The 14000-nt window shown below is 48.1% G+C and overlaps 7 protein-coding genes and 1 long non-coding RNA gene across 8 annotated transcripts; 4 read left to right on the forward strand and 4 right to left on the reverse strand.

The window, feature by feature from the left end:
* Nucleotides 1-392: 392 nt before the first annotated feature.
* On the forward strand, nt 393-3716 carry wmd (serine-threonine kinase receptor-associated protein wmd). The gene is made up of 3 exons (XM_064692158.1): nt 393-999; nt 2580-3245; nt 3306-3716. Exons 1-3 carry the CDS (start codon nt 879-881, stop codon nt 3503-3505), a joined length of 987 nt encoding a protein of 328 aa, XP_064548228.1. The 5' UTR covers nt 393-878; the 3' UTR covers nt 3506-3716.
* On the reverse strand, nt 768-1410 carry LOC135435222 (uncharacterized). The gene is made up of 2 exons (XR_010437352.1): nt 1093-1410; nt 768-1031 (listed from the first exon to the last, which is right to left on the reverse strand). It is a non-coding gene; the product is annotated as an uncharacterized LOC135435222 (long non-coding RNA).
* On the reverse strand, nt 3588-4459 carry AIMP3 (aaRS-interacting multifunctional protein 3). Its single transcript, XM_064692165.1, has 3 exons — nt 4297-4459; nt 3925-4230; nt 3588-3864 (listed from the first exon to the last, which is right to left on the reverse strand). Exons 1-3 carry the CDS (start codon nt 4375-4377, stop codon nt 3712-3714), a joined length of 540 nt encoding a protein of 179 aa, XP_064548235.1. The 5' UTR covers nt 4378-4459; the 3' UTR covers nt 3588-3711.
* On the reverse strand, nt 4449-6215 carry Gr59f (Gustatory receptor 59f). The gene is made up of 4 exons (XM_064692154.1): nt 6085-6215; nt 4899-5811; nt 4689-4841; nt 4449-4633 (listed from the first exon to the last, which is right to left on the reverse strand). The coding sequence occupies exons 1-4, from the start codon at nt 6183-6185 to the stop codon at nt 4538-4540; spliced, it is 1263 nt and encodes a 420-aa protein (XP_064548224.1). The 5' UTR covers nt 6186-6215; the 3' UTR covers nt 4449-4537.
* Nucleotides 6216-6277: 62 nt separating this feature from the next.
* Gr59e (Gustatory receptor 59e) lies at nt 6278-7637 on the forward strand. Its single transcript, XM_064692157.1, has 3 exons — nt 6278-7221; nt 7280-7435; nt 7498-7637. Exons 1-3 carry the CDS (start codon nt 6325-6327, stop codon nt 7576-7578), a joined length of 1134 nt encoding a protein of 377 aa, XP_064548227.1. The 5' UTR covers nt 6278-6324; the 3' UTR covers nt 7579-7637.
* On the forward strand, nt 7574-10897 carry ppk3 (pickpocket 3). Its single transcript, XM_064692166.1, has 7 exons — nt 7574-7837; nt 9084-9572; nt 9631-9727; nt 9791-9894; nt 9949-10027; nt 10083-10437; nt 10495-10897. The coding sequence occupies exons 1-7, from the start codon at nt 7596-7598 to the stop codon at nt 10737-10739; spliced, it is 1611 nt and encodes a 536-aa protein (XP_064548236.1). The 5' UTR covers nt 7574-7595; the 3' UTR covers nt 10740-10897.
* wcd (U3 small nucleolar RNA-associated protein 18 homolog wicked) lies at nt 10894-12684 on the forward strand. Its single transcript, XM_064692145.1, has one exon. It carries the CDS (start codon nt 11006-11008, stop codon nt 12521-12523), a length of 1518 nt encoding a protein of 505 aa, XP_064548215.1. The 5' UTR covers nt 10894-11005; the 3' UTR covers nt 12524-12684.
* On the reverse strand, nt 12644-13973 carry Nup62 (Nucleoporin 62kD). Its single transcript, XM_064692155.1, has one exon. The coding sequence runs from the start codon at nt 13869-13871 to the stop codon at nt 12699-12701; it is 1173 nt and encodes a 390-aa protein (XP_064548225.1). The 5' UTR covers nt 13872-13973; the 3' UTR covers nt 12644-12698.
* Between the last annotated feature and the right edge of the window lie 27 nt (nt 13974-14000).

Here is a 14000-nt window from a genome sequence, read left to right on the forward strand (position 1 = left end):
CGAACGTGAGGCTATATTTAAAAGCAGTTATATTTTTGCCTCCTCATAACCCAAACATAGGTGCAAAACTCGCCTGATAATAATGTACATATAAAGATAGCAGAGAGACGTACAGACAGTAAGTACTTTGGAATGCCAAATCTGTTGGTAATGTTGACGCTTTCAATATTATTCTTGATTTCGTAGACATTTTTAAATGCAAATAAAAAAAATTGTTTAGCCTAGATTTGTTTTGAATCTTTTGAAAGCGCAATCATTTCATGCAATGAGCTTTTAAAAAACATATCAGCTGCTTTAAATCGATGATTTGTGAGCATAACTATCGATATTATCGAAAGTGCTTCGCAAATATCGATAGCATTGCTGTGCCGTCGATTCTTTTCGCAACATGCAATCATTCGGCAGCCAAATCGTGCAACAACAACAACAGCGTGTCGCGTAATTATTTTTATTCCATTTCTTACTAATCAAAAACAATTGAAAACAGCGCAACATATGTAAATAATTAGTTTCCACTTGTTTTTTTGACAAAAATAAGTGCCGTAAAAAGCGGTGACTGACACGAGAGCAACAACAATAATAACGCAACACGCAGTGCAGCTGCCAAGGACACGAACTGTATGAAAGTAGTGCAGCTAGGAGCATGAAACGGCATTAAACAAAAAATAAATAAATAAAAAAACAAAACAAAAAATCCATTAAGCAAAACAAAGTACAAAGTTTTATAAACTACCAAGCAACTATTAGCTATTTGTTATAACTAATTAATTAGACAAAACGGCGCATAATACGCTACAAGTGTATACAAAGCGAGAAAGTATTGGTTTTTTTTTAGTAAAGAAAGGAGGAGCAAAACGCAGGTGATTTTAGATTTTAGAATGGCGGCCAATAACTTGCGACAGATTCCATTGACCTGCAGTGGACATACCAGGCCCGTGGTGCATTTGGATTTCAGTGATATCTGCGACAGCGGCTATTTTCTGATATCGGCTTGCAAAGGTAAGCAAATAATTGAATGTGATCGCGACCGACTAGGCGATACCCTGTTAACAACTGCGAGCTGCCGTGTAACATTTGTACTTCTATACATACCATAACCAATACACTGTGCCTTAGCTCCACAATACGACAACTGGGTATATTTCTTTTTAGTTTATAGGCAGTCTTTGCCATTTCAGCTATTTTCTTGCTACAGTCGACTTTTTCAGAGGTCGTCAGCCGAAGAAAGTAAAATTTAGATTTGTTTTGCGTTTCGATAACAACAACTAACAACCCTGCTTATTGTCAATATGTGTTCAGAAGGATTTAGTTCCTGCAGTTGTTAACACTGAACTTTAAAATAACAGACTGCTTCTGAGACCGTGGCAGATGCTTTTAACATTATACCCCCTCCTACTTATTTTCAATGGGTAGAGGGTATAAAACGCGTCCTTGTGTTATTTTTATTTGTGCACCTATGTATGCATCTGTATGTATTGGCCAGAAGACAGCATCACTCATACATATGCACATATAGACAACGCATCGTGCTAGCTTGAGCTATGTCTAGCCTGGCTGCAACCTTGACCCAAAAGCAAAAGCAAAAATTATGAAAACGAAACCAGTTTAGCGAAAACCCTTTGCCAAACACTCGCCTGCTGCTATACACACACACACACACACACACACAGTCGCATATTCATACATATATTTAACATACGTTCTTTACCTTGACAGTGTCTAGAAACGTATGCACACACTTGTGTATTTTGTATTTGTGCTTTCAAAAATATTGTCACACACACACACACTAACACATTCACGCGGAAAGCAAATTTCCCATTGCAAGTTCAAGTTAATTTTTTATCGCCATTTAATGCAATGCTTCCCCCTTGTTTAGCAACTTTTCAAAAAAAAACTTTGTTGTTTTTGTTGTTCGCAGGAAGCACCTTGAAACTTCTATATTTATATATATGCACTGCAGCTGCGACACGTTAAAAAAAAAACAAACAATCGAAAACGTTGCAGTCGTAAGCTTCCAACTGCGCAATACTCTGTTCCCACTATAATTCTCTTCCTGTTTCCTAGTGTTGCCACTGTTCACAGTGTAAAATATTTGGACTTGCATACGCCCGACTAGGGGGCGTGGCTTAAACATTTGCTGAAAGTTTTCCCCCTATTTTGTATGGGAACAGTGTATATAGATAAGCGATATTCCCCATTTTTTTTTTTGGGAACAGTGTATATAAATGTGTCGAATCGAGAACTAAAAAGCTCCGATTGAGCCGATTTGATTTGCGTCCCTGCACATTATTCACAAACAACCTGCCTCAAGCAGCGCTCCTCCCGCCCTCTCTCCGTCTCGTTCTGTCTGTCGATCACGTTGCAAATGGAAATGACGTGAACTTGGTGCACGGCGGCTGCCCATTTGCGAGCACGAATCGCCGCCGTCGGGTCGTTGGCATTGAGCGTAGTCGTTGAGTCAAGGTAGCTTCCGCCGCTCACACACACACACACAGTCACTCACACACATACATCTCTGTGTTTGAGGTGCATTTAGTTCGAATTGAATGAAAATTCTCGTTTGCCTTTTGTTGCAGATGGCAGCCCGATGTTGCGTCACGGCGACACCGGCGACTGGGTGGGCACCTTTGAGGGTCACAAGGGCGCCGTTTGGGGCGTTGCACTCAATCGGAACGCGACGCTGGCCGCTTCGGGCGCCGCCGACTTTACCGGCAAGGTATGGAACGCGGTGAGCGGCGCCGAAATCCACAGTTTCCAGCACAAGCATATTGTGAAGAGCGTCGCCTTTGACAATAGCTCCGAGAACATTGTCACCGGCAGCAATGAGAAGCTCGTGCGGGTCTTCAATATGGAGCAACCGGATGCCGAGCCGGAGCTGTATGCGGGTCATGGCGGTGCCATAAAACGTGCTCTATTCTGCCGGGACGACAAGTGCATCATTTCGGCGGCGGATGATAAGACCGTCCGGCTGTGGGATCGCATGACCGGCATCGAGGTGCAGCGTCTGCAATTCGCCAGCAATCCCAACAGTCTGGAGATCTCGCACGACAATCATGTGCTGACAATAACGCACGGCTCGACCATCAGCTTCTGGGAGATCGAGACGCTCAAAAAGCTGAAGGAGGTGAAGGTGCCCACCAATGTGGCGTCCGCCAGCCTGCACCCAGATAAGCACGTCTTTGTCTGCGGCGGCGAAGACTTTAAGATGTATAAATTCGATTATATAACAGGCAACGAAATTGGTAAGCACAACAGAAAACTCTCCTCCAACGTGGCTGACATCTGTGTGTCCTTCTTTTCAGAATCCTCCAAGGGTCACTTTGGACCAGTGCATTCAGTCAAGTTCAGTCCGGATGGCGAACTGTATGCAAGTGGCTCCGAGGATGGCACGCTCCGACTGTGGCAGACCACGGTGGGCAAGACATACGGCCTGTGGAAATGCACCGAGCCCAGCGAGCTGAACAACTCGCTGAGCTCGCCGCGGGAGGTGCCGGCAAACTGATGCTGGAGGAGCACAAGTCGCTGCTACACAGCGCAACCACCGCCAACGCATCCAAAATGATTGTCATCATCATCTACACACATAATTTGTAATTATATATTTCTTTTCAAAATGACTACATTAACGAATATACAAGATTCCATTGGCGCATCAGATAAATGTATGTAAAAAAGTGTTGAAATAAATATGGGAATCGTTTTTGCTAATTAAATGTGCGTCCCTGTGGCCCAGTTGTGCAGATAAATGGTTGTAAAGTTGAGCATTGGTTCGCCCTGATGTATTTCGGGTCGCTGCTGCAAATGATCAAACCAGCGGGATAAATTCAGATAGTTCTCCTTATCCACCGGGGAGAGGGATTTCTGTAAAAATTATAATATCTTTAAGTACAATTACTTTTTGCATACTTTGCAGACACTTACCACAAGTTCACTGATGGCATAGTACACCGCCAGGTCGGCTAGCGTTATGAAGTGCCCCACTAGGTAGGATTTGCTGATGAATAGCTTGTTGAAGTCGGCCAGCAACTGTTTGGACACGTGCTTGTCCTTGGAGCCGGGCGCCACATAGAGCACCGCGAATTCGATCCACTGGTAAACCTGTGCCTGCACCTCCTTTGTGACAATACTGTTCTGTGCCGTCTCCGACTTGGACTCGCGCGCCAGACTCTCCAGTATTGTGGCAAAGCCCGACACGGTTTTGTTTTGGGCGCCAGTGCGCGTTACGACCTTGACAACAGAAATTATATTAATCTCACAGATATATGTACACATGTGCCCACTCTAGTGTTTTACCTGCTCTTCGTTGAGCTGAATCTTGCCGGGCGCAACGCCCAGACAGTTGGCGATTTTCTGCACCGTTGCAACGTCACACATATTAGTTAATAATAGTATTATTTAATATAACAAGCGCAAATAAATGTGCAAAAAAATGTTGCGAGATGCGCAGCGCAGGTGTTTGCCAGGGCTGCAGTGCAAGCGATATCTGCAAACTATCGATAAGTACATTGGGCTGCTTTAAAGCTATCGATAAGATTTAAAATGCCGTTATGTTGATTGCGTGAGCCAAGGCTTGAAATGTAATGTCATATTGCAGCAGAAATATAAACAAATTGGCCGTGGTCATCAGCAGCTAGAACAAATATTAGATATAAGCTATATATTTAAGGTGAAATGTGAGCACAAACCGCTGGAATAAGTTTGTAGTCCAGCTCGAAGAGGCCGCAGGCGACATGAGCACGCACATTTCCTTGCAGCTGGAGCGCAAAGTGATTTATGGTCTCCAGCAAATCCTCGCCAGCTGCACTCACCTTGCTCAACAGCGCCGCGCAATGGGTTTGCTATAAAATCAAATGCATAAATAACTTTATTTATAGGTGTATTTAAGAGCAGTCTACCTGCTGCTGCACGTTGTGATTGAAGTAGAGTATGAAGAACATTTTGCCCGTATGCATCAGAAGCCACAGAATCGTGTACACCAGCCAGGGCCAATCGGCTTTTCCCGTTTTCTCAATGGCCTTATAGACGAGAAACAAGTTTGTATTGAAATTAATCAAAGAGCTCACGTAAAGCAACAGCACGGAAACCCCGAAAGTTTGATTAACTGTTTTGGTGAAGAGCAGCAGCTGCGTGTGTTGCCCGCGGAATTCCTGGATTTCCGCCCGCCGGGTCAAAGGTCCACGCTGGAGTTCCGCTTGCAACGTCTTGGCCAAATGCTGCAGCCGCAAATTGATGCCCTGCAGCAGCGTGTAGTAGAGGATGAAGGAAATGGAGCTCAAAATGTTGGGCAGCACATAGGTGCTCAGGTTGACCAAGGATTTGCACACCTCGTAGTCGCGATGGGAGAGAACGATGGGTATGCAGCAGCTGGCAAAGATTAGCAGCAGCCACAGCTGATGACGCACAAAGCGCCGGATGCGCCGACGATTCACAATATAACCGCTGGCCAAATCGAACGCTCCAATTGCTTGGAATACCCCCCCAATGCGTCGCTTCCAGCGCATGCTCAGGACCATGATGCAGGGTATGTGTATGAGATAGGTTACAGACTCGAATATGTAAAAGTTACGCTCCAGATTGTTACGCTCATGCGTCCCATCTGCCAGCTCCAAGTAGGCGGCGCAGCAGAGCCAAATGTACAGGACGAACAGCCAGATATGCTGCACTGCAGCATGGACCCTGCTCGAGCAGCGTGGAAATGCAGCCAGTGGAGCACTGCCGGCCAGCACACAGATGAGCAGCAGCAGCCGCAGCTCCTGATGCAGCTGCTCAGCATTCGATTTGTACAGTTGCTGTGTTAGATTCCAGTTCCTGCGTGGGATTTATGTGAAAAGCATCAGTTGGGTAAGGTTTGAATTTGAAGAGAGAGAGAGAGAGAGGATATTCTGACTGAGATGCTAATTGAATTACAGGTGCTCGATCTCCCAGATAAATGAAGATGAAGAGAGACCTTCGATCTGAATTGGTTCCTCCAATCTGAACTAATGGTTGGACATTCTTGCCTTCCTTCATCCCCCAATGCTGGCTGGACACTTACAGAGAGATCGAACCGAGATCCCATCCATCCCAGCCTACTAGCCATACCTTTGCTGCTTCCACGGCGTTGTCAATCCTTCCTGGGGCTGCGACCAGGCAGCTGTGAGGCGTTTTTTGCGTGACGCCTGCTTCAACTTGAGCTGCAACATGACGTTTGGGTCAAGCGCGTTTTCACGCCTTTCAATTAACCTGCAATTAGGCACATCCCGACAGCTGCCGCATCATTAATCAAACTCCTTAAATGCTTTTCAATTAGATTAGGCATTTAGTTTTCCTGTCGTTCTCCTCATGAGTAGTTGGAGCGAAAGACAGAGAGGCGTGCGCCTGCTGCTCGGCCTTAGCCGCTGGCTGGGCGTTTCCCCGCCCGGAGAACGGTTGGCATATCCGCACCTGATCTGGTCCTTGCTGTTGCTGGGCTGCGTTTGGTTCTACACGCTAAACCGATTGATCACCATGAAGTTCTACAAGCAAGTCCTGACCATACAGAAGCTGTTTTACTTTGCCGAGTATCCGGCGAACATGTTGTTGACGGCGATCTTTTCGCTGCGGATTTATCGCAGCGCACGATTCTATATACGCCTCTGGCTGCAGCTATGTCGCCTGCAGGCGCTGCTCTTCGAGAACGGACGTCAGCTCTGTGCCGGATTGGAGCAGCAGCATGTGCTGCGGCTGCTCTGTGTGATAATTGGCTTTCATGCCGTCTGCGCTGTGGTGGACAGCGCCTGGTTGAACTTCGACTGGCGTCTCAGCCTGCCCAGCAACTGTGCCCACCAGCTGCCCAGCCTGATGATCAGCCTGAGCCTGCTGCAATATGTCCTGGCACAACGACTGCTATGCCTGTTCTATGCACAGCTCAACCAGCGCCTGGCACAGCTGCGACAACGGCTTCCGATTGGCATCTGTGTGCTGGCCTTGGAGTCGCAGTCGCTGGAGCAGCTGCGTTTGGCTGCCGTCGCCTTGGACAGCGTTCAAGCTGAACTCTTGGCCAGATTCGGATTCGTGCTGCTGCTCAGCTTTGGCAACTCTCTGCTGAGCCTCTCCTACGAGGTGTTCAACGTGTTCCGGCTGCTCGAGCTGGCCCAACTGGGCGACTGGGTGCTCTACTGCTATCGTTCCCTGTGGCTCCTGCTGCACGGCTCACGCATTTGGTTTGTACTCAGGGTCAACGAGCGCATCGTTGAGCAGGTGAGTCGACTCCATAGATAGCTAACTCCTGATAACCAACCCATTTCCACACCCGCAGAAATGCCAGCTCTGTCTGCTGCTCAACCAGCTGGAGGCTAGCGACACGCGCCTGGAACGTTCCATTAATCGTTTTCTGCTGCAGCTCCAGACTAATCAGGCCCAACCCCCGGCCGCCTGCGGACTCATCGACCTGGACACCCTTTCGCTGGGCGGGGTAAGTGCGCCGACACATTAACCCAATCACAATCTCATTTTGTGCTTTTTGTTCTGCGGCAGTTTGTCAACGCTTTGCTGGTCATTGTCATATTCCTGATACAAATCGATCTGGGCAATAAATCGCTGAGGGGTTTTGTCTGAAAAAGGACAGTCAATAAATGCGGGTTGAACGGATTTTTGGCATTTTATTTCGTTTGAGGATGCGCTCGCGTGTGTTACTCCTGCTGAAACGCTGCTCCGCCTGGACGCGGCATTGGCTTCTATTAATTGGAGGCCTTCTCCTGCGGCTATTCCGTGTTTTGAGCGCTCGTCTGCGGGATGTTACGGCTCAGGCGGGCGACGAGACCAGCTTGCTGGCCATACGTCTGACCGTCAATCGCGGCCTGCACATGGCCGAGCGGTAAGCGGGGGTGACGGTGGCTGATCTAAACTAGAGTTGGTTGATTCTGGGAAAATTACGGGTAACTGTATGCTTAAGGCAGAAGAAGACGTCGCCAATCCACGATCAGGATGAACTCCGCAATGATGTGGCCCTGCAGAGAGCCGAAAACACGACATGTATTAACGATAACTTACCCTGTCTTAACAAAATCGATAAATATCGATTTTTAGCCACGTTTTTTTTGAGAATATCTTGTATATTATAAGGGCTACAGGTAGGACAAGGAGACGTCGCCAATCCTCCATCAGGTCCATTGATCCGTCTATATAAAGGCTAGCACAAAAATACATGTCATCGATAACTTACCCTACTCTTCCAAAATCGATAAATATCGATTTTATAAACGGTAATCATGCTCTTCCAAAATTGATAAATATCGATTTAACCTAGTTTTATTAAACATATCTTGTCATCGATAACTTACCATGCTCTTCCAAAATCGATAAATATCGATTTTTAGCCACGATATTTTGAGAATGGAGATCATGGGTAACTGTCAGCTTAAGGTTGGACAAGGACACGTCGCCAATCCTCCATCAGATCCATTGATCGGTCTATATAAAGGCTAGCTAAAAAAATACATGTAATCGATAACTTACCCTACTCTTCCAAAATCAATAAATATCGATTTTTAGCCTAGTTTTATTAAGCATATCTTGTATAATTTAACAGCAAGAGATATGGGACTCTTATAAACGATAACTTATCCTGTTTTAACAAAATCGATAAATCTCGATTTTTAACCTAGTTTTTAAGCATATCTTGTATAATTTAAGAACAAGAGATATGGGACTCTTATAAACGATAACTTACCCTGTTCTTCCAAAATCGATAAATATCGATTTTTAGCCTAGTTTTATTAAGCATATCTTGTATAATTTAGATCAAGAGATATGGGCCTCTTATAAACGATAACTTACCCTACTCTTCCAAAATCGATAAATATCGATTTTTAGCCTAGTTTAAAGAATATCTTGTCATCGATAACTTAGCCTACTCTTCCAAAATCGATAAATATCGATTTTTAACCTAGTTTTCAAGCATATCTTGTATAATTTAAAATCAAGAGATATGGATAAACGATAACTTACCCTGTTCTACCAAAATCGATAAATATCGATTTTTAGCCTAGTTTTATTAATCATATCTTTATTATAAGAGCTAGAGATTGGGGTAATCACAGCTGTGGATCTGTTCCCCGCAGCTTACTCTGGTTCCTGGTGATCCTGGGCAGCGTCTTTGCTGTTTATATGTTAAGTGAGGTGCAGATAGCACGTTATTTGACCTCGCCCACGGTCATCTCGGTGGATCGGGATTATCGGGGCTGGAACGGGTCGCTGCCGGCGGTTACGCTGTGCTACTACGACCACATCGATTCGTTCAAGGCCAACGAGCTGATACAGGAGGCGTGGAATGTGTCCATCATCGACGAGGATTACTTTTACATCATGGACTTTCTCTATGCGGTGGTCAATGCCACCGCCAGCAACTATGCGGAGCTGACCAAGTTCGCGAGCGACGAGCGCTTCGATCAGATCGATCTGTACGACATAATCCAGACGATCAATCGACCCTTCGAGCAGGTCATCAGCAGTTTTGATGCCAACTTCAAGGTCGCCGTGCAGATGGTCATGACGGAGCGCGGCTCCTGCTATGCCATCAACTCGCCCATGTCCGCGGTGCTGGGCAAGAAGTGAGTAAATCCCGCCAGACATTATATATCCCTTAAGTCTCCATCTTGATCCTGGCAGATCCGTGCAGTTTGAGCAGCTGCCGGAGCCGCTCACCTGCCAATACGGCAAGCAGCAGTGCTATATACGCATGGATCTCTACGAGAGCACGGGCGTGGTCAGTATATATGTCTATATATAGTCTATGGTCTACTAATCTCTCTCTCTCTCTTCCTTTCAGCTGGATGTGCACTCACCTTATGAGGTGTCCGCCACGGAGGCAAACATTGTCGCTCTGCACAAATCCGATGAAATAACGGCCTCATTTAAGGTGCTCGAGACGGTGTAAGTGATCCTGTCCAGAAATTGTTCTTCCATTATATATGTTATGCCTTGTAGAGCTTCTAAGAACCTGCGGGAACTCAGCGTGGAGCAGCGCAAGTGCGTCTTCAATGATGAGGAGACATCCAATCTGAAGGCATGTAGCTTCGATATACACATCCTTAATCTTTGACAGTCGCCTCTGCCCCTAGATCTACAGCAAGTCGTTGTGCCTGGCGCGTTGTCGCGCCATCATGGCACTGGAGATGTGCAATTGTGTGCCCTTCTTCTATCCGTTTGTGCAGGGACCTAGCTGCAATCCGGCGGGCTTTGAGTGCCTGCTGGACTTCAAGTGGCCCATCTGGGCGCTGCACATATGCAAGTGTCCGTCGACCTGCACGGAAATCGAGTACACCATGCAAACGATGAAGAAGAGCTCGTGGGGCATGAAGAGCAACGAGGAGGCGGCCAGCGTTGAGACGGCCACTTCGAGCTTTCGCTGGGATCTGATACCGCCCAAGGTGCGCTTCCGGCGGGATGTCGTCTTTAGTTTCGAGGATCTGATTGGCAAGCGCTGCATATAAATTTTGAGCACTTTAAAAACCTTGTCCTGTCTTCCTGCAGTTTCCTTTGGCGGTGTTCTGGCCCTGTTTGTCGGCGTCAGCGTCATGGGCCTGGTGCAAATGGGCTACGTTATTATCTTCAATGTTTTACTGGACATATTTAATTTGCTGCGCTTCATCCACTTGCATTTACGGGCACGCTGTCGCCGCCGCCCCACCAAGCTACCCAGCAGACCCATACACAGCCAGAGCAATGTTTCAAGGGCTGAAACAGCAGAGCTGCCGTTGTTTGAATATGTTAATTAAAATTTTATGATTAGAAACCACGTTTTAGCGAGAGCTCACAGCTTAACGTATAGTTTTTTGAATTTCGATAAAATATTTTAGTTCGATATATGTAAATTGTGTCAATATCGATATTTTCAGAATATCGATAGGTTGCAATATCGTAAGCCAGCCCTGGTAGACACACGTGCGGTTAAAGTACTTTTGCTGTGGTCGGGATCTCTATTAAACTCGAATTACAGCAGAAATTAAGTGGATTTAAATTAAAAAGCATAAATAATATCGAAATGAGCGATGACGAGTCGAGTGATGGCTTGGAGGATCTGAAGGAGCTGATGGCCATGTATGCCAAGCATGATGAACACAAACCTCCCAAAACTAGGCGCAAGTCTGGCGCAGACGAAGTGGAACCCGCCTATGTGGCGGTGCCCACGGAAAAGTTGATTTTCGGCGATAAGCAAACGTTTCTATCGAACCTGGCCAAGTCGGTGGGCAAGAAACGCGCCAAGAGCGACAGCGAGAGCAAAGCGGCGGCGGCAGCTGCCGACACAGAGGAGACGGCTAAGAAACACAAACCCGCCTGGACAGATTCGGACGATGAGGACCTAGAAGTGGGCGAAGTGAAGCGACGCACGCGACACTCGGGCCCATTGACGCACTTGCGCAAAGACAAATCATACAAGGAATATTTGACGGCGCGTTTTCAGCGCACCATCAACCAGCCCAAGTGGGCGTCGCTGGACCAGAAGCAGGAGGAAGGCGATTCCGATGAATCTGAAGAGGAACCGCTGCTCAAAACCGTGGGCTTCATTGATCGCAAGGCCAAGGCGCAGGGCCTGCAGCCCAAAGTGTTGAACTTTAAGCGCACCAAGGATCTGAATCGCGCCACCTACAGCGAGGGCTGCGTGTCGAGCATCCAATTCCATCCGACCAGCACGGCTGCACTCGTTGCCGGCGAGAGCTGCCTGGCCAGCATTTACAGCGTGGACGGACAAAAGAACGAGAAGCTGCACAGCATGCGCTTTAAAAAGTTCCCACTCACCTGTGCCCGCATCACGCCCTGCGGCACCAAGGCCTTCTTCGGCTCGGTGCGGCCCTTCTACTTCGCGTACGATCTGCTGGAGGCCAAGGAAACCAAGCTGGTGCTGCCCAAGAGCATACGCTACTTGCGTCGCTTTGAGCTGTCGCCCTGCGGCAAATATATCGCAGCGCCCGGCAAATTTGGAGCCATCCATTTGCTGACCAGCCACACGAACGAGCTGCTGCACAGCTTCAAGCAGGAGGGTACGGTGCGTGGCATGTGCTTCACGGCCGACTCGCAGCGCTTGCTCTGCAGCAGCTCTGACTGCATGGTGAACGTGTTGTCGCTGCGCCAGCAGCGCATCGAGCACAGCTTCGTCGACGATGGCTGCGTCAGCGGCCGTGTGCTCCAGCTGGCGCCCAATCAACGCATGCTGGCCACCGGCAGCAGCGAGGGCGTGGTCAATGTGTACGACTACGAAAGCATCTACAAGTCGACGGTGCCGCAGCCGGAGAAGCGTTTCATGAATCTGCGCACTGGCATCACAGACATACTCTTTAACCACACATCCGAGCTGCTGGCCATGAGCTCGCGCCAGGTGCCCAATGCGCTGAAGCTGGCGCATTTCCCCAGCGCCACAGTCTATGCCAATTTCCCGGACCAGAGCGACCATGTGGGCCATGTGAACACCATTGCCTTCTCGCCCAGCAGCGGCTACTTTGCGCTCGGCTGCAGGGGCAAAAAGGCGCCCATGTTTAGACTTAAGTACTTCAAGAATTATTAGGCGGAGCGGAGGATTACGGCTTTAGATCCCTTTCTATGCCCTCCAAAGAGAGGCCACTTTTTTTCGGACAAGAGAATTTCTCTTGAGGATTCCCCCCAAGAACTTTAAACTTTTACTGTATACAATTGTTAATAACAAATACAAAATGATTTTTTATTCAAGTTTTTAATGTAACTCAATAAGGTGCGCGAAAGATGTCGCGTTTTTGGGACTCGTGTATTTTGCCAATGTCGTCGAGCTTCTTGCAGATGTGCGTGGACTGCGATTCGATCCATTGCAGTGAGTTCATGTGCGCGTTGAGTATCTTGCCAATTTGTATGATTGGATCTGTGTTGTCCTGGCCCTTGTTGGCCTCGTTCAGATTGTCGATCACCTCCTTGAGATCCTCGGACATCTGCTTGAGCTGCGTATCGAGGTTCTCGACCATCAGATAGGTCTGACTGCGTTCCTGATCCACGCGCGGCAAGCTTGTGAATTCCTTTTCGAGCGGCGCGAGGCTCTCCTCCAGCTCCTTGTGCTGTGTGGCTATGAATTCAAGTTCCTGGTCGAGCACCTGTTGATCGTTCTTCACCTTTTGCACGGCATCGTTTAGCTCGATGATCTTCTGATTGTTGCCAATGAGCAGCTTGTCCCAGGCATTTATCTGTGTTGCCTGCTCGGTGAAGACCTTCTCCTGCTCCTCAAACTCCAGCGTCCATTTGTTGATGTGCTCCTCCAGCTGGTTGTACGACAATTGTGTAGCATTCGCAACAGTTGACGAATCTGTAGTTTTGGTCGCTGTGGACAGGTTTGCAAAAGCCCCAGCTCCAGCGGCAGGTGCTGCGCCAGCGAGTGAGGCTGCAGGGGCAGCGGAAACGGGTGCAATGGATGTTGTGTTTTTGGGTGCCGTGGTCAATCCCAGTGAGAGGCCGCCGCCGAGTGGATTGGCTGTTGTGGCTGCTGCTGCTGCTGTTGTTGTTGTGACAGACGACGCCGCCGCCGGCTGAGACATAAATCCTCCAAAGGCGGGCGCTGGTGCAGCGGCTGGTGCAGCTCCACCGACTGCTGTTGGCGCAACAGCTGCGCCGAGTCCACCGCCACCTAGGCCCGTGAGTGGATTTGACAGGCCTTGCGCCGATTGCGTTACCGACAAGCCGAAGCCGCCAAATGGTGGCGGCGCTGCCGATTTCGCAGCGTCTGCATCGCCACCGCCTACATTGGCCGCTTGCGATGGTGGTGCAAATGAAAATGTGGCCGGTTTGGCGGGATTTGCGGCGGCGCCGGTATTAGCAGTGGCTGGTGCGGTGTTCAGGCCAAACGAAAAGTTGGGCGCGCTCGCTGCAGTTGTCGTGGGCAATTGGAATGCCATTTCTTTTTTCGTCAAATAAACAAATCAAATTAAATCAACTTAATAAACGCTGAACGAGCAAAGCAGCTTATAGTTTACGATGCAACGTTATCGATAACTCTGCGCCGCTGAGCAGTGCTGTAAAACGCA

The sequence above is a fragment of the Drosophila montana genome, unplaced genomic scaffold (genome assembly GCF_035044405.1).
Source record: "Drosophila montana isolate Dmon_TW-CO22-7 unplaced genomic scaffold, ASM3504440v1 contig_3529_1, whole genome shotgun sequence".
In the NCBI taxonomy this organism is placed as follows: domain Eukaryota; kingdom Metazoa; phylum Arthropoda; class Insecta; order Diptera; family Drosophilidae; genus Drosophila; species Drosophila montana.